The 18882-nt window shown below is 40.8% G+C and overlaps 1 protein-coding gene and 1 long non-coding RNA gene across 3 annotated transcripts; both read right to left on the reverse strand.

The window, feature by feature from the left end:
* Window positions 1-2912: 2912 nt before the first annotated feature.
* spinb (spindlin b) lies at window positions 2913-8864 on the reverse strand. Of its 2 annotated transcripts, none has more exons than XM_063194776.1 (5): window positions 8694-8864; window positions 7243-7288; window positions 5853-6166; window positions 4719-4946; window positions 2913-4250 (listed from the first exon to the last, which is right to left on the reverse strand). In XM_063194776.1, exons 2-5 carry the CDS (start codon window positions 7263-7265, stop codon window positions 4057-4059), a joined length of 759 nt encoding a protein of 252 aa, XP_063050846.1. In that variant the 5' UTR covers window positions 7266-7288; window positions 8694-8864; the 3' UTR covers window positions 2913-4056. The 2 variants fall into 2 exon arrangements, with proteins under 2 accessions (XP_063050846.1, XP_063050845.1); XM_063194775.1 differs by having other exon boundaries at window positions 2913-4253.
* A 6279-nt stretch (window positions 8865-15143) lies between these two features.
* LOC134445229 (uncharacterized) lies at window positions 15144-17591 on the reverse strand. Its single transcript, XR_010034208.1, has 3 exons — window positions 17236-17591; window positions 16100-16167; window positions 15144-15560 (listed from the first exon to the last, which is right to left on the reverse strand). It is a non-coding gene; the product is annotated as an uncharacterized LOC134445229 (long non-coding RNA).
* Window positions 17592-18882: the final 1291 nt, after the last annotated feature.

The following is an 18882-nucleotide window of genomic DNA, read 5'->3' on the forward strand; positions in this document are numbered from 1 at the left end:
TGACCAACACACTGTACTTACACCCTCCCTCACCAAAAAAAATCCTTGTTACACAGATAGTGTTGTCATCACTGACGTGCAAGGCCGCTGACAGCTTTTGCCGGGCCCAGGAGAAATTCATCTGAAAGGGACCCCCCAAATCCAACACATACAATGTAATGAGGACCCAATTTTGGACTCCCTCTCTCCCTGGGCCCGGGACAACAGACCCCAAAGAACATGGTTGACCCACCTCCCTTGGCTTGCTAATGGTTGTTTGCTTCGCGAAAGTGGGAGGAGTTCCCAATTTTTCGGGAGCTCAGAAACAACATCTGTACTGCTCTTGGCCTGACTAGAAGCAACACTGAAGGCATTGCGTCACTAGGAGGGCACGGCCTGGCTACAGAACTAGACCAAGTCGCCAGGTAGGCAAAACAACATGCTGCTGCTGCTTGGTGGGTTCATCTATTCTGCCAGGATAGAACAAGATTTCAACAGCTGTCACTGTTGGAGTGTCAGAGTAGGCCCTACTGTAGGTTCATACAGTGGTGCTCATATGTTTACATACCCCAGCAGAATATACGCTTTCTCTGCAATTTCTCACAAAATATGAAGGATTACACAAAACCTTTTTTTCACTCATTGCTAGTGACTGGCTTAAGACATTTATTAGCAATCTTCTGTGTTTACTTTCAAAAGCATGATCACAACCCAAACTATCCAAATGACCCTGTTCAAAAGTTTACATACCCTAGTTTCTGATGCTGAATATGGCCCTGTTAAACATCAAGGACCGCTCTAAATTGTTTGTGGTAGTTGTGGATAAGGCTCTTAATTTTCTCAGATGACAAAACAGCACATTCTTCTTGGCAGAATGGTTGTTCCCTATAATATCTTTGGGTGTCTTGCTGGAACCTCACATTTGAGGTCTCCCCTGAGTGGCTCAATGATGTTGAGATCAGGAGAGTGAGATGGCCGCTCAAAAACCTTCATTTTATTCTTTCTGAAGCTAATGACGGGTTGATTATCTTAAGCCAGTCACTAGCAATGAGTGTAAAAAAGGTTTTGTATAATCCTTCATATTTTGTGAGAAATCGCCAAGAAAGCGTATATTCTGCTGGGGTATGTAAACATATGAGCACCACTGTAGTTGTATGCAGCGGTGTAGTCTACTTTTTTGAAGTGGGTATACTGTATATTTGAACGTTTTTTGAAGTGGGTATACTGTATATATTTGTGCTATTCAAAACAATGGATCAATCAAAGTGGGTATACTGAAATCCCTGAAATTTAGAAGGTGGGTATACTCCGTATACCCGAGTTCTATGTAGACTACACCACTGTAGTTGTATGTATTCATGATCTCATGAACTCATATGATTTACAGAACTTCACATTACAAAGATAGGTTGTGTGCACCTACGCTACTATGAATTTAATATTTTCACGGCATAATTACTGTACTCCCTTAGTTAGCATCTTTGCTTCTGAGTGATGCTTCTCAGTGAGTCTTTTATTTATTTCGGCATTCATGTTGGTATTCCGATCCATTTTTAAATGTTCTGAGCAACTACTACAGCATTTTTTTGGCCATGACCAAACTTTCTTTTTGAGAAATGTGTATGCATCAAATTTCAAATGATGATATATTAAGGCTGATACGTTGTCTTCATATTATCCAACTATATGAACACACACACACACACACACACACACACACACACACACACACACCTGTTAATCAAGTCATAGGACTATGACCCCATTACATACTGTATGAGGACATGTTTTACATTTGTAATTGCATCTTTGAGTTGAGCAAACGGTCTTCAGTACCATGAAAAGCGCTATACAAAACACATGTACCGTATTATTAATTATGTGTGCACATGTGTGCATTTCTGATTCTGATTTTACATGTCGACACAATCCATAAAAGCATTCCGCATAGTAGCTAGCTAAGGACTGTGCCATCAACCCCCAAACTACCAACACACACCAATTTCTGAAAATCTGTGATTTACTTGTTATAGAAGAACGACCATCTTGAAAAATGTTCTTTTTTTCTTGTATCAATTTGTACGTTCTTAAATTGGCTTAGAAATGTACACATTTATTTAGTTCTAGAGCAGAGCAGCATGAACTGTGTCCCAACTAACTTTTGGAAATCTTTGTCCAGTAAAATAGAACCAGCCCCAGAACAACAAATGGATGTTTGAAATGTCACTATAAAGGAGAATTCTGATGCAGTTGCTCACACCTGAAGACTGAGGGTTTTTTTCTTCTTCTATGCCCTTTCATCATGTATGAACCTCAACACACCCCAAAAATAATCATCTCAATGGTTATGTAATATCAGCAGACATGTTACGATGCCACAACACCAACATCTTGGGATGATATTTGGAGCATTTTAAAGGCATTTAAAACACTATGGAAATAAAAAAAGCCCCCACTTGGCATGCTAGGGTCTCAGAAAAGGCTACACAATCTACTGCTCCTGTGCTCAAGGTACTGGCAAGTCAAGGAGCGAGAGAGCAACACAACTACATAAGGGCTGCACGATTATGAAAAAAATCGTAATCACGATTATTTGGGTCAAAATCAGTCACGATTATTGATTTTTGCTGATTAAAAAAAAAAAAACAATTATAACAAAATGAAATATAACAAAGAATGAATTATATATGGGATGAGCAAAATAAAATGAATTGTACTAATTATGTAAGGAAATAGCATGAAACTCATATGAACAGATTTCTGGCCAGAAACACCAGCCTGTCAGTATGTTCTGGCTTCAAGGAGGATCTTGAAGGTAGGTCACTATTGCCACGATTAAATCCCAATTGAAATCACGATTTCGATATCACGATTATATCACGATTTTCGACTAATTGTGCAGCCCTAAACTGCATAGTGAAATTGGACAGAAATCCAGAAATTCTCCTTTAATTCCAGTACATCAACATCCACATGAGTTGAAAGGAAAGCCAGTTGTACTCATCTTGTGTTATTGTCTTGTTGAAATTCAGGATTTACCATACTTGGGGCAAAATGTAGCTTATTAAGGCACATTTCACTAGATGTAATACATATGGAAGGAAAAGCAGACGTTCTGAAGAAGTGCACTTGTAATCGGTCACCAAATATCACACAAGATAAAAAGTACACACTAACCTCATACACAGAGGGGTTATGAATAATTTGAAAGTAAGCATACAGTAAAGATAATGCACAAAAACAATAAGGCAAAACAGATGTTGGCTACCGATGACACTGCAATATTGATTGATACAACCCATATAAAATACACTGCCGTGTTCAGTTACTTTGAGGAATTCTGATTTGGGTGGATCAAACTACAGAAAACCAGAAACATGTTGTGTCAGCAAAACCTTAGGTACACACAAATTTAAGACAATATGAACAGGAAAATAAAGGAGGAAATAAACTCCCATAGGACCATCCAGAGTAATTCCCAAACCCAAAAAGTGAGTTACATATATATATATACCGACAAAACTTAAAAAGGCTGAGGTAAAAAAAGATGTTTGTAACATCCAGTGTTTTGACAGGAATTTCCTGGTCTGAAAAAAGAAACTGGCAGGTTGGACTGAACGGTTTAAAGCAATCTGGTAAATGTAGCGACAGCTGGAAAAGGAACATAAAAAAGGAAAACAATACGACAGAAAAAAGTGATTAATGCTAAGATAGAAATGTTTTTTTTTTCAGTGAAAAGGCATCGGCTGAATCCAAAGTGTTCGTTCATTCACTAAACAGTGGGGTATGTAAGGTAAGAAAAGAGGAATTGCCAGCAAGTGAACCTTTCTTGACCCAGCAATTGTTTCATAGCAAGGCCTTAACGTTGTAAGCCATGGATGTGAGCATGAACACTGTCTCAAAATAAAATATAAAAAAATCATCCTCTTCTCTCGCCATTATAAAAGGTCAGAGATTGTCTCAAATGTAAAGCCGTGGGTGGTTTTCTATCCGCCTGAAGAGTCACGTCAGAAAAAAAGTGATCACGGATGGATGTGGAGGAGGGGAAAAAAAGAGGCCTCTTTGTTTGTTTGTTGCCTAGGCCTTGATGAGGTCGTAGACGTAGATGTGGAAGTCGTCTTCGAACTTGATGAAGTAGACGGAGGGCTTGGCCTCCACCTGCTGGATGACCAGTCCGATCCGCTTGCTGCCGTCCTCCATGCTGTACTCCACGTGCTTCCCCACCAGGCTGTCCACCACCTCGCCCGGCTCCGGCTCCTCCGGCGACGCCTCTTCTTGGGACATGGAAAAAAAGGGGGAGGGAAAAAAATATTTTGATTTCAGTTTTTTTGTTGAAATTCTTCAATTGTGTAATAATTGGACTCTGAGATGAATTCATACAACAAGTCGCTGAGAATAAATTAGCAATTAAAGGAATTAAACAGCGCTTGCAAAGCAAACGTACAAAACAATTGAAAGAAAGCAAGATGTAGTAAAAGAGAGACTCTTCTGGGGACAGGTCTCATACACTATCAGTCTTAAAGTGATACTGTCCCATTTCTGGAAATAAGCTTATTTTATACCTCTCCTTGAATTGAATGATTGGGTTTTACCTTTCTCCTGTACTTTCAACCGTTCTCCGAGTAAGGCAGTGCAAATTTTATTCAATGAGCAGCATAGTTGCAATACCTACTCTGGCCACAATCCTACACAGTGCACCTTTAAGCACATGTTGAAAATAGCCTTTGCTTCCAACTCACCAGCAAGAAACCGGAGGTCTCCCGACTTGAGGTCTTCAAAGAGTTTGTACATGTAGAGCATGGGGTCCTTCTCATACGTGATGAAGAACCAGGGTGTCATGATGGGGGCGCGGGCCAGCACCATGCCTCGCCACTCGTCCTTGGAGCCGTCATCGTTTTCAAACTTGTGCTGCACTGCCCGACCGAGCATGGACGCTGCCTGTTTGTTGTCAATCTCCATGTAAGAGTCTGAAGTTGAGGGGAAAAAGAAGCAAACAACGGGAGTCAGAGGTGGAAACATGGGCCTCTGGCAAACTGAGCAGCACAGATGGCATTATTTTCTTCTTTTAATTAAGTGCACAAGATAGGGATTAATGTTTTGATGAATGTACCATCTTCATCAGAGTCCATGGGTGTGCACCTAAATTAAAAGAAGAAAAGAATTGCGTCTGCACTGCTCTGATGTCTTCTCTCCAGTCAAGTTAACCCTGGCTTACTTCTGGGTAGGTTGACCTGTGTAGTACAGGCCCCTAGGCAAACTATGCTATGTTCTTAAGCTCTTTGAATCAAAGGGTTGCATGTTCACATCCCACTCTGACCATTGAATCCATGGCTGAAGTGATCAAGCAAGGCACCTAAACCTCATATTGCTCATATTGCAAAAAAAATGCCATGTTAGTCCAGCTTAAAAGGACACTGTGCAGGAAATGGTCAAAAAGGGTACTGCAACTATGCTGCTCACTGAAACTGGGCTGCCTATTGGCAAATTTTATCTTTACATGAAAGTCTACTAAGTAATAAACAACTATTTTCTAGTATGGTCTAAGTACAGCCATTTTTGCAGCTAAAAATGGCTATTTTTGGAAATTCAAAATGGCGGACCATGGACAAGATCCCCCTTTTCATGTATGAAAAGTGCCATTTTTACAGTCATAATGAATACTTAGAATTGGATGGTGGTGGTAATTATTCATGAAAAACGTATCATTAGTGAATGGGCAGCATGAATTCTGGAAATAATCAACTTAAAATCTCACACAGTGTCCCTTTTAGTCCCAACAATGCACCAATCCATTCTGCTTAAACTAATACTGCACAAAAACACATCTTCAAATTTGTATTGCAATGTAAGTGTAAGTGTAAGTGACTACTAACCAACGCGATTTGAGACAATCTCCAGCTTCTGCACACGGCCATCTTTCAGCAGTTCGATGCCATAGACACAGTCCACGTTCTCATACTTGACCAAGTAGAGGGAGGGGACGATGGCCACCTGGTCCAGCACGATGCCTTTCCATTTGGAGATCTTGCCCGGGGCCTCCCTCCATCCGTGCTGAATCTGACAGCCCACCAAGCTCTTCAGGGGGTTGATGACTGCGCCGGGCCGAGGCGATTCCTCTTGGTGCCTCGCGGGGCCCTCTTGGTGCCTTGGCGGGGCCTCTTGGTGCCTTGGCGGGCCCTCGTTGTGACTTAAAAAGTAAATGCGTAACATTGAAGGCGGACAGCTTATGTAGTATTTAGCTCGTGGTTACTTTCAATTGGGCTATGTTACTCATTTAATGCAAAATGAAGGTCGACAAAATGGCTGAACACACTTTGGGGTGAAATGACTGGAGCTTAAAGCGCCCTCGGCAAGCCAACAAAAATACCTGCTACACTGCATTTTGGCCTTTAGCTCACCAGAATCCTCACTGAAACGGTTGTCCATAACACAGCTCAACAGAGTCTATCACACAGTCTCAGCATAATAGTAATTTTTCGACCTCCACATGGAAACGTGAACGTGTCTTTAGTTCTACACGAAAGGCGGACTAAAAGCCATGGTCAATGAAGACCAAATCAAACGTGTTTGTGTTAAGGACAAGGAGTGCTTCATATTACACCTGCTGAAGGTACTGGAGGCATACAGTTCCCTGGTTGTAATTCTAATATTTTAGTTAAGGCTTGGTTCTTCTTTCTTAAGGCTTCTGGTCTAACTCCGTTTCTGTGGGCTGGGCACTCTGGTGAACACCTGCAAGGCTGCCTCTGATGCTGATAAGAGGTTAGGGGAGTTACTCCTCTCCCTGCTGACTGTGTGACCTCTGAATTTCCATTCCTCTGTCTTCTCATTAACAACAATCGTACCGGAAGGCAGAGACAGTGAGAGTTCTGAAAGCCAAAAGAGCAAGTTCTCGGCATCTTGTATCTCTCTCGTCTTTCGTGAAAGCCAATTGTAAACTCTGATCAACTTGTCGTGGTCTAATTAATTAGCTTTAATTCATTTCCTTAACAACATAATCCATCTGTATGTGACAGATATTTTTGTCTGCACAAAAGTTTGTTTGTTTTTCAAGGGGTGAGCAGATTTTGACCAAATCTTTTACGTCAATCCTCTGTACACAAATTGATTAACTTTTCCTCGGCCGTCATTTTGAAGATGGCTGCAGAGGCATCAGAATTTTCGTTTTGACTTCAAAGCAAACACGTTTCATTTGTGAGGGTCATGTAGTAGATAGCTTGCCCCGGTCATAACGCTTCCAGGCAAAAAGGGAAAGAGCATACTTACTTGAGAGACTTCTTACGCTTCATGCTTGCTACGAAAACACCATGTCCTGCAATTAAAATATTTGTCAGACACAGCTAACAACACAAAAGTCAACACATTCAGCAACTTTAAAGTTCAGTATGCAGGCTTTGTTGTCTCCACATTCTACCACCTATCTTTTAAATATATTATGTATATACACATAGGTAAGTCAAATGCTGGTATACAGTAGTATGCAAAAATTTGGGTAATGGGTACCCATTTGAGATCTTATGATAAACTGCTGTAGTTTCAGGAGAAAATTTTAAGATTATAATATGATTGATACAAGCTGATTTGAAACAGTCTGTGTACCCAACGAAGAAAAGGATGGAGTAATTTGCAAAAAAATGTATGGTGATGACAGACTTCTGAGACTATTCTGCTTCTATGGGATGTATACCAACTGTATTATATCAGCTCTAAATTTACATAATTAATGGATAGATTATGTGGGGATGCTCAAATTTATGTACATAACTACTTCTGCTTGCATATTAAATATTTTCTGTTGGACATGTTCAAATGTTTTCACAACTGAAACATGCATCTTTTCCTATGGTGTAACGCATTGTAAAATGTGCTGCTTCAAAAGCTCAACAAAAAATAAAGCAGACCAGTGCCCAACCTACAGTATTTCATACTAGCCTACTGTAGGAATGACATGCCTAACTCTCCAAGTTCTAAAACAGAAATACTACTCATAATGTGTGATGTCAAGTAAACTTGGCAGCTTTCTAGAATAAAGGACTTCTGCTTTTGCCTTGTTACAAAATATTGTGTAGGCCTGTGTTGAAAAAAAAACCCATCATTCATCATCATCATCATCATCATCTAAGGTGCTGCAATTTTGAACATTACTTTATCTGCGACACTGTATATTTAGTGCATTTCAATTTGGGGAAAAGTAGTTCTAGCCAAAATAAAATGATGGGGGTGGGGCAATGTTTTGAAGTCACAAATCACAAACTTCAAATCGCGCTGTCGGTGACCAAACAACGCAGGGGGTGGGGAGGTGTTATAGAACTATGCTCTCTGATATTCCAACACTTTACAAACATTTGAAGGCGTGTGAAACATTTTCTTGAGGATCAAATTCGTCAACAACTCCACAATATAGAAATTGGAGCATTTCGCAGACTTGTATAAGAAACTGATCCAGTCTTCATTTCCCCAATGTGCAAACATCCCATGCACGCCGTTTGTCTTCTTCGTTAGATTAGCCCAACTAACGTGCAAACGCACGAAGATTGGTTGATTCAATATTAGAACTACATTGTCAGATTCAGCCATTGCATTGCATATCACACGACCCCATCCTACTTGTGGATTTGGTGAAAAGGGTTATGGCTGCCGCCATTCCCTCCAGAAGCAATTCCACAAAAAGGCAGAGGGTTACTGCTGCAGAGAGCATACGTAAAACACTCCCTTACCAGGTTGACGTCTGACTCCGTTGACTGAAACTGCTGACAACGTATACCCGGGGGAAAACAAACAAATATACTGGCAGTAAACTATTTCTTAAAACTGCGAGGCTGTTCCACTGATTGCTTGGTTCTACTAGCCCGTTTGCTATTTTGCTGCTAACCTTGCGCGACGCGCTACCCATCACCACACGGATCCCTCGCAAAGAATACAGTATAATGCGCATGCGCTACCAGTCGAACAGGAGTAGACTGCCTGTGATAACACACAACAGAGAACTTTTAGGCCTAGGCCTGAGTGGTGAAACAAACTTCAAGTAAAGACTCTTCTCTTTCACGACTTTACTGGACTGATGCCGAACTGGCCCAGCAGGCATGTGTGTTTGAGGTGTGTTAGGGTGACCATCACCCAGACAGCAAAAAGGACATATTGTCCTCCCCCCATAAAATTGTGCATTTCTTCTATGCAATTTTATTCATTTTAATCAATTAGGCATGCGTGCGCGGTGTGTGTGTGTGTGTGTGTGTGTGTGTGTGTGTGTGTGTGTGTGTGTGTGTGTGTGTGTGTGTGTGTGTGTGTGTGTGTGTGACTGTGTGTGCGTGTCTCTCTCTCTCTCTCTGTGTGTACTCTATTTTACATTCAGCTAATGTAGCCTACTTATCAACCAATCAATCAATCAATCAATCAATCAGTCCATCAGTAGAGTAGAGTACTTTTATTAATCCAGAGGGACATTAAGGTGCCTGACAGCGTATATACATAGATACACGACATAGGCCTACACAAAGACCTACTGTAATACATAATTGCACATTGCAGTAAACATAGCAAAAATCTGAGTAAAATGCCTTACATCAGTTAACATAGACTCTCTTACACACACATGTGCATATGGCAAGCGGAATTATCATTTATTAGCTATGCTCGAATATCCGCAATTGTCATCGTAGATATCAACAACGTCATTCTGGATATCTACAATTGTATTTTGGATAGTCGTGATAGCCATTGGAGATATCTGAAACGTCATTTCGACTATTCAAAATGATAGTTATAGATATCTACAATTGTATTTTGACTAGGCGAAACTGAGTTACAGATATCTGCAATGACGTCATTGAAAACGACATTCAACTCGTCACATATCTCAAATAACAATTATGGATATCTGTAATTCAGTTTTGACTAGGCAGAATGAAAGTTAAAGATATCTCAAACGTCATTTTGAATAGTGTAAAATACCCTCCTTGACGTAGTAAGACGTCGCTCTGTTCTGCCACGACCCGCCCCCTACAAATTCTGATTGGTTAGCTACTTAGTTCCATGTTTTAGCCAGATACGCTCCTTTGTTGATGTGTTTACAGGCGATGCATTTGAACAAGCTACGACGAAAAGCACTATTTAAAGATAACTACTATGGTAATAAACAGATTATAGTCTGATACGATTTCTTAAAATGTTTAACATGTATCCGATTTGTGTTGTTTCCCTCTCCATTAGACTCGTTGTTACAAACAAAATACGTGATACAGACGCCTTTTCTGTCTGTCAAATCTCGCCCTTCACGCTGTCTTGTATTTTACACTGAATTCGCTCTGAATTAATATCAGCCAACATACTAAATGCTGCTTAAATTTCGATTCGACTGGTAGAAAAGACCTTACAAGCCAGTTTTGCCTACTAGCCATTTGGGCTAGTGATGCAAAAAGTTATGAGCCCTGCCTGCTAATATTACCAGAGAGGTGCTATAGAGGTAAAGGGCTATGATATTACACTGCCAAAAAACTACTGCCTCCAGCAATATTTCAACCAAAGGTTGTTTGGCTTACTTACCATCAGTTTTTGGCAAGTTACCGAAGAAGTGTAATGCATCAGTGATTATTACTGTGCTTTCAAAGCAGTCCCTTAGGCTACATGAAAACTAGAGGTGCTCCGATCACCATTTTTTGGCCCGATCACCGATACCGATCACCAAAAATCTTTATCTGCCGATCACCGATCATTGCCGATCACAGAAATTATTTCCTATTTTTTTAATAGCCTATTAATTATCCTTATTGAATATTTCTGCCCATAAACCAATCAATCTTAATTTGCACATGTCGCTTTCACAATGTAGGCCTATTATTAGGCTATTACTATTATGATTATGATTATTATTGTTATTATTATTATTATTATTATTATTATTATTATTATTATTATCTTTCAGCTCTTTCAGACTAGTGTTGGTAATATAGCCTACAAGTAAGTCTACAGTATTAATCAATTTATAAGTTATTGCATATAATTACTAAACTATTTAAGATTGAATTGAAACTGAAACATTACATCAATTTATAAGTTATTGCATATAATTACTTAACTATTTGAGATTGAATTGAAGCTCAGACACCTGGATCTCAGTCTCTCGTCTTCTGCATACGAGAAAAAACCCTGTCGCTTTAAATGAGCAGCCTCGTGAGGAGAGCCCCTCCCCTCTCTGTCACTCACTGTCCACAGCTGTAGTGCTCCGCGACCGTTCTGCTCTCTCCCTCTCACTTCTGTCGCCGTTTGGCGTTTCAGCGACTATCAAACTAATCGACTGACTGTCAATTACAACTTTGAAAACAATAACGTTGGCATGCTTGTGCGGACAACGTGAACTTGTCGCGTGCTGACCGAGGCAACTACACAGGTTATAACGTAAAATGGCTAACGGGCGAGAAGTAGTCTATCGCAAATTACATTGTGACTGAAACACTTGAGATTCTACATACACAAAACAAGAAAAAAAACTTCACTTGAAAGAACAGGGAACACGCACAACACAGCGTGTCTGCGAGGAAAGCTCTTTCTCTGTAACACTGTCATAGAATGTAGAATTCCCTGCACAGACTCATTGAGTTTCACCGTCCATTCTCCCTAGTTGCTGTTTGGTGTTGCAGCGACTACAAAACTAATGACCTGGCTGTCCATTAGGCTACAACTTTAAAAACAATACAGCTGATGATTGTTTTGGAAACGTTTAGTTGTTGCGTGCTGACAGGCTGTAACTCAAAATAGTGAACATGGCGAGACTGACACGTCATTCACAAATTACAAGCGTCATGTAAACTGCGCATGGATCGGAAAATCAGATCATTGTTGATGCAGATATGATTATAAATGGTGAAAATGAAGGAGGGAATTCCAAAAAGTTAAAGACAAGTAAAGATGCCTTATTTTGGTGCAGAGCCAGCACCTAGGCTACATGCAGGCAGCGCCAGGTGTAAAGGCGAAATGGTTGCGTGAGGAATTTAATATCTCTGGATCGGTTTTTTGATCGGCATGTTTTTCCGATCACCGATCAGGCTATTTTTGGCCATTATCTGCCGATCATGATCGGCTGCCGAGCAATCGGAGCACCTCTAATAACAACATTAATTTTAATGTAAGGCATTACCCTTAACACACCATCATGAAGGGGGGGTAATTAAATGAAAGCAGACATGAAAAGCAAGAGGCAAGATCAAGATGGAAACAAAAAAGATGGCATAACAACGTTTTATTATGGAATAGAAAATACTTTGTCATACCAGCATGAACATTGCCTTTGGTCTCACTGAATACAAACACAAATAGACAAAAACAGGCGAACAAATCGCTGCATCCAACCCCCTCCCAGCACACACATACAAATCAGTCAGTAGTTCCAGACCCTACACCTCTAGCTTTCCCATTGCTTGTTTACCATGGTATAAAATAATGTTTATAGATGTTTCTCCTTGCAATGATGTGCCTACCTGATGGCAGCAGTTCAAATTTAGAGGGAAGAGGATGGGTAGAATCATCTAAAATGTTCAGTGTTTTCCTGTCAACTGTATCCTGTATAGACTGTCCAGTGGCTTGTGAGTTCCTCATATAATATTTCCTTTCCTACCACTCTGGACAGCCTGTTCTTAAGTAAGGTGAGGTGGCCATACCAAACAGAACTGTTATAGGTAAGGCCACTCTCTATTAGGCTTACATATGTCCTCTCCAAGATGTTGCAGTTTACTCCAAAGCCGTTCAGCCAGAGATATTCTATAGCAGGGGTACTCAATTAAAAGTCCCCGAGGGCCAGTTTTTCTAAATTCCTCCCAATAAAGGGCCGGGCCGGGCTGACACGACACGACCCCCACCAAAAAAATTTTTTTTTTAAAAATAAAAAATGATAAGGCCTTTGTAATCACAAAACACACGCACTCACACCCACAGCAGATATTTAGTTTCCAGTGACAGGATGGGAGAACATTTCTCTCATAAAGGGCCTGCATTTTTCTGGAGCACTGTGGGGTGAGGTGCCTGCCTTGCTGTCATTGCCACCCACCCTTCAGTATTTTTTTTTAAATGACATAAGATTATTTTTTTAAATGACATAAGATTAGCCTATATTTGCAGACTACATTCATAAACATTTATTTCTTAGTGAGAAAACCAATAAGCCTGAAGATAACACTTTTCAAACAAATGTTGCTTATTATGACTTTGTTTATGCAACTCTCACATGCATAATGAGAATCAGATGCAATAATGGACCCAACAAAGAGGACACATAGATAGGAGGACACCAGGTTTTGCCAACAAGAAAATGGCACATTGATGCAATGTTGATTAAATGCAACAGCCAATAATAAATCATCAAGTTGCTCATAACTTTGTTTGAAATCTTATGAGGGGCTTAGCTTTCCAAACGAACTATTTGGGGACTGTTTAAAAGTGTGAAAAGTTTATCAAGCAATTCGTTTTTAAGTAGGCTACCCCTAGTTAGCTGCCAGCAGAGCTCAAACACAATTTGCCTTCATTTGTGTTAGCAACTAGCTACAGCTAGTGCTAAACCAATTCGAAGTCCTAACACACTGTATGCAATGAAATGTGGACCATTACTTTCAAAAACGAGGCAAAGAGAACTTTGTAAATAATTTATTTACAAGTTCTACCGTACTTCCCTTCAGTAGTCTACCTCACAACAGCCTCTGCCACCCTCATAGTCACTTCTGTTTGGAGCCTGCAGGGAGAAACTGATTGAGGGGGCGGAGACACGGCACGCATCTTCCTAGCGTCTGTGGCGCGATTTCAAAATAAGAGCCGGCAGCGCGATCGGACCAAAAAAAAAAATATATATATATATATTTTTTTTAATTTTTCAAAATTATTCGAGGGCCACAAATAGATGCCCCGCGGGCCACAAGTGGCCCGCGGGCCGCTATTTGAGTATGGGGGTTCTATAGAGATATGCCAACATAATAGGTTTCTATGGGCACCTAACGCGACCAGGTTCCGGTCTGCCTAAAGGGGCGTGTCATAATGCTCCTACAATGAATAGAACAGTCCTTAGGTCTGCCTAGGTCTGCCTAAGGGGGGCCACAATAGAACCAGGAAACAATGGGCCAATGGAACCTCTCTCTCTACTCTCTCTGGTTCAGCTTCTCGATTAAGAACAACGTTTGATTGGCCTTTTTGCATACGGCATCAACATTATCTGCAAAGTTAAGCTTGCAGTCAATATATTTATGGGCAGTCATGGGTAAGCGGTGAGGGCGTCAGACTTGTAGCCCAAAGGCTGCCGGTATGACTCCCAACCTGCCAGGTTTGTGGGGGACTAATTAACAGTGCTCTCCCCCATCCTCCTCCGTGACTGAGGTACCCTGAGCATGGTACCATCCCGACGCACTGCTCCCTTGGGCCGCCATTGGGGGCTGCCCCCTTGCACGGGTGAGACATAAAATGCAATTTTGTTGTGTATAGATCACTGAACACAGTAAACATTAAACAAAAATGACCCAAGCAAACGTGAAATGCAGTGTCCCAGTGGTTATTTCATTTGTTAGAAAAATGCCATAAAACCTGCATGAGCCTGTGTGAAAAAGTAAATAGTTAAATGAGAAGGTATCTGTGATTAATCTAAATCATTTTGGATAGCAGAGTTATATTTCACAGCTGCCCAAGTCTGACTACTACCTGGCCTTTCAAACCAAGAGATAATTCATATCGAACCCATGACATCACACTGTGAATCATCGACATTCGGGAGCAGGTTGTAATAATTTTTTTTTTACATGTCTCAGACTGTAAAAGGTTCTTCAGTTATTTCTAAATCATTGGGTCATCTGCAAACCATGGTGAGAGCCATTATCCATAAATGGAGAATACATGATGTAATGGTGAACATTTTGGCTGTCACACTAAAATTACCCCAAGAAGACAGTGACTGTGGATCCAAGAGTTTAGAAAGGAACACAGAACAATATCTTACCAATGGGAGGTGTTAATTACCGCATGAAATGGAAGTGTTCATGACTCAACAATAAGAAAGAGACTAGGTAAACATTGCAAGCATGTCAGAGTTCAACGGCCAAAGTCACCTCTGACAAGGAGAGTATCAAGACTTGTCTCACATTTGCTACAAAAAAAAAAAACCATTGACAATGCATACAAAGCTTCTGAGAAAATATAAATTAATCACTGAGAAACTGCATTTTATGCTTACTTGGGTCATGGGTAATGTTTACATTAGTGTGGCTATCTGAAAATGTTAAGTGTGCCAAATGTGCAAAAAAGTAAACAAAATCAGTAGGGGGGGTAAAAACATACACATGGCACTGTATATATACATGTATATAATACTCATGTAGAGCATCAATAAAACATGTCCTGTTTCAAAGAAGAGGGCGCTTATCCTGCCGATTGATGAGGCAGGGGGCTAAAGCCTACCCCCCTTCACAGGATGGGGACAAACTGGTGACAGTGGCGAGGGTTGTAGAGAAGGTGCCACGGCTGAAGCAGAGACCCATTGCATCCTCTCCTCACAGGACAGGGACCAACCCTCGATGGAGTCTGAAGGGGAGGAGGTGGGGTGTCGACGCCAGCATACTCTAGTCAGCAAAACAGTAGAGATAGACAGAGAGGTTTTAAATGAGTGTGCGCAGGCAAAGTGAGTATACCCAAAAACTTAAGCTAGGTTGTGGAGTCCATCAGTAGGGGTTTGAATTTAGAAGTTTACTACCCAATGATCTTGTGTAAATACACACACAATACATTACACTTAGTTGACACTTTTATCTAAAGTGACTTATTCACAGGGTATTGGTTACAGTCCCTGGAACCATTTGGGGCCAGGTGCCTTGCTCAAGGGCAGTTCAGTCATGCATGGAGGTGAAGGGAGAGGTAAGGGTGGGACTTGTTTCAGCAACCTTCTGATCTTAAGTGCTAGTTGGCCATAAGACCACATCCTTAACCATTTAGCAACGTCTGCCCACACCTATAGAATGCAATTTTTTGTACACTTGAATCACACAAGTCGAACCGTGCAGGGACACCTCCGTCACACACACACACACATCACAATGTCATGTTCCAACGGGTACAGAAGACAGTTAACAGTGTGTTTTGCTTTCATTTTCTGTGCACATACCTAGTCCTCCGGCACACTCATGTTGACACCTGCACAGCATCCTCCCACAATCACTGTTACAAAGCCACCTGAAAAACATATGGCATATTATTTTAGGAGTAATCATGTAATCAATTCTTTTTAGTGAAATATGTAGACCAGGGTTTCCCAAACTGGGGTGCGCGGCCTTCCATAAGGGAGTGCACAAAATGAATAGAGTACAGTAATGGTGGATATGTGTGTGTTTTAAACAGCATTAATGAACAATAAGTAGTAGGTTTTTTTAACTGTATAGTGAATTGTATGCTGGAAGGGTCCATTGGAAGTGCAATTCATAGTGTAATTTATATTGTCATGTAACAAGTTCCATTGTAATGACGGCAGAAAAATATTGGGTCTATTGGGAATGAGGATTCTCCAAAATGACTCTGCATAATGTGCAGTGATTTGCTAACCCATAATGCAAACACGCTTAGGCCGAGGGTGAGCAAACCACATTAAAATATACAAGGGGGTGTACAGGGAAAAAAGTTTGGAAACTGCTGAATTGTAGACTAAATCAACAAATAATTTCAGGAGTGGGGAGATATAATAGAGAGAGAACAGTTTAAGAGTTCATCCATACGTGTCATTGCTTTGTTAAAATGCGATCATACTCGCAATACTGTGTTAATGTAAGAATCATGTTATACAAGCCAGTGCAGGTGGAGTGGCGTGCATATGGCAAGTTCTGGAAGGCATGACTGTCTCGGTTGTCTGATTATAACCAGACCTAATCACAACTTAAAAAAGGTCTGCAGACCTGCCTACTGTAAATCCAGTAGGGGGTGTGTGTTTTACGATTGCAATGGCTGTTTATTGGGCATACGTAGCCATAGCCAATCGTGTCAGTTGTATCTATTCCAACAAACATCCATCGCCTTTCCACGTCTCCCAGCTCTCCAATTGTAGAGAGACAGTGGTCTGGTACCCTCGCTGAGGATAAACTCCATGCCGTCTTTCGGATGGGAATGATTGTGCAAAGCAGAATGGGATTTCCCAAGTTACTGTCTCAGTTCTGTGAGATGCAAATTGCTGAGACGCTTTTCATAGGCAAGAAGAGGCATTCAGGTTAGAAATCAGTCAATTAATGTGATTTTGTTTTAGTGAAGCCTTACCATTTGGTTAGTGTTGAGATGAATGGTGCATAGAGACGTGGAGCCTTGGGCACTGGCTATAATCATTGGAGCTGAAGAGGACTTGACAGTGCTTGTCCTCATCATGTCCTCGTCGCCTAACTTTGAAAATGAAACAAAAATGCATGCTTGTCATTTTATCCCAGGTTAAGTATGAATGCACTGCAGAAGCAAATCAACATTGTACTGCTTCTACAACACTAGGCTACAGTACCATTATTATTCAGTCAAACTCTGTGGGCAGGGCAACATCATGATCAGACCTCTGCCACAGTAAATGAGACACCAGCCTATCAGTAATTTAAAAAATCTTGGGTTGCAGCTGACGTCATAGTGCTGCCCCCTGGTGGTGATCTACCGCTGCTGGTGGACAACCTGGGCGTGGAGCCATTGAAACCCATTCAAAACTTCATTTTTTCGATCTGACACAGAATATTTTTAATCAGACCTAACGACACACCATGGGACTTGTTTAAAAGCTGAGAACCTCAGCTTTCCATAACTGAAAGCGGTATTTTCCTAGCATCTACCAATCCGAAGGTAGCCTACTTTATGTGCGGGGTTACCTTTCTAAAGATAGCGTTTTGTTTCCTTGGAAACGGAGCGGAGATGAAGCAAGACCAATGAGCCAGACAGACTGACGAAGCGATAAATGTATGTCATTTGATTCGGTTTTGCATTATTATGGATGAATTTCTAATCTTGACATTCTAATGGACAATCTGTACGAGTTTCAAAATGCGTTTTTATGTAACATGGGAGTAAAATGTGTTAACAGTACGCCCGTCTGGGATTTGTTAGCTAGTCCGCTAGTTAGCTATATAGCAAGTAAGTACTGTAATAGATATTAGACTCGATCTGTCTCAATGGCCCAAGCATAAACAAAGAAACACCAGGATGTGGATGTTTAATATCAGCAGTTTGTCAAAGCAAAACATTCTGAAAATATTCACAGAACCAGTTCATTTTATCCACAGCCTTGAGTGTCGGCAAATCTTTCCACTTTTGACATGATGTAGTGTAGAGACCTAGCACTTGCTAGCTAACTAGCGGGCCAGCTAGTTTAACAAATCCCAGACGGGATGTAAACACATTTACTCCCATATCACATAAAAACACATTATGAAATTCGCATAGATTGTCCATTAACATGTCAAGATTAGAAATTCATCCATAATAGTGCAAAACCGAGTCAAATAGCGTGTGCGTAACACATAAACCGCGTCCGTTTCCAAGGAAACAAAATGCTATCTTAAGAAAAGTAATTCCGCACATAAAGTAGGCTACCTTCGGATTGGTAGATGCTAGGAAAATACCGCTTTCAGTTATGGAAAGCTGAGGTTCTCAGCTTTTAAACAATGGTGTGTCTTTAGGTCTAATTAAAAATATTCTGTGTCAGATCGAAAAAATGAAGTTTTGAATGGGTTTCAATGGCTCCAAGCCCAGGTTGTCCACCATTTCAAATTCGCGCGCTCCCGTGATGGGGAATTCTGACGTAACTACAACCCAAGAAATGATCAAAAAAGGAGACAGGAACAGCAATTCAACAACAAGTGCATATTTAAGCAGCACAAAACAAATACCTTTATGCAGAGTAAAGAATCACCCTCATAGCTAATGTGCTAAATG

The sequence above is a fragment of the Engraulis encrasicolus genome, chromosome 3 (genome assembly GCF_034702125.1).
Source record: "Engraulis encrasicolus isolate BLACKSEA-1 chromosome 3, IST_EnEncr_1.0, whole genome shotgun sequence".
NCBI lineage: Eukaryota > Metazoa > Chordata > Actinopteri > Clupeiformes > Engraulidae > Engraulis > Engraulis encrasicolus.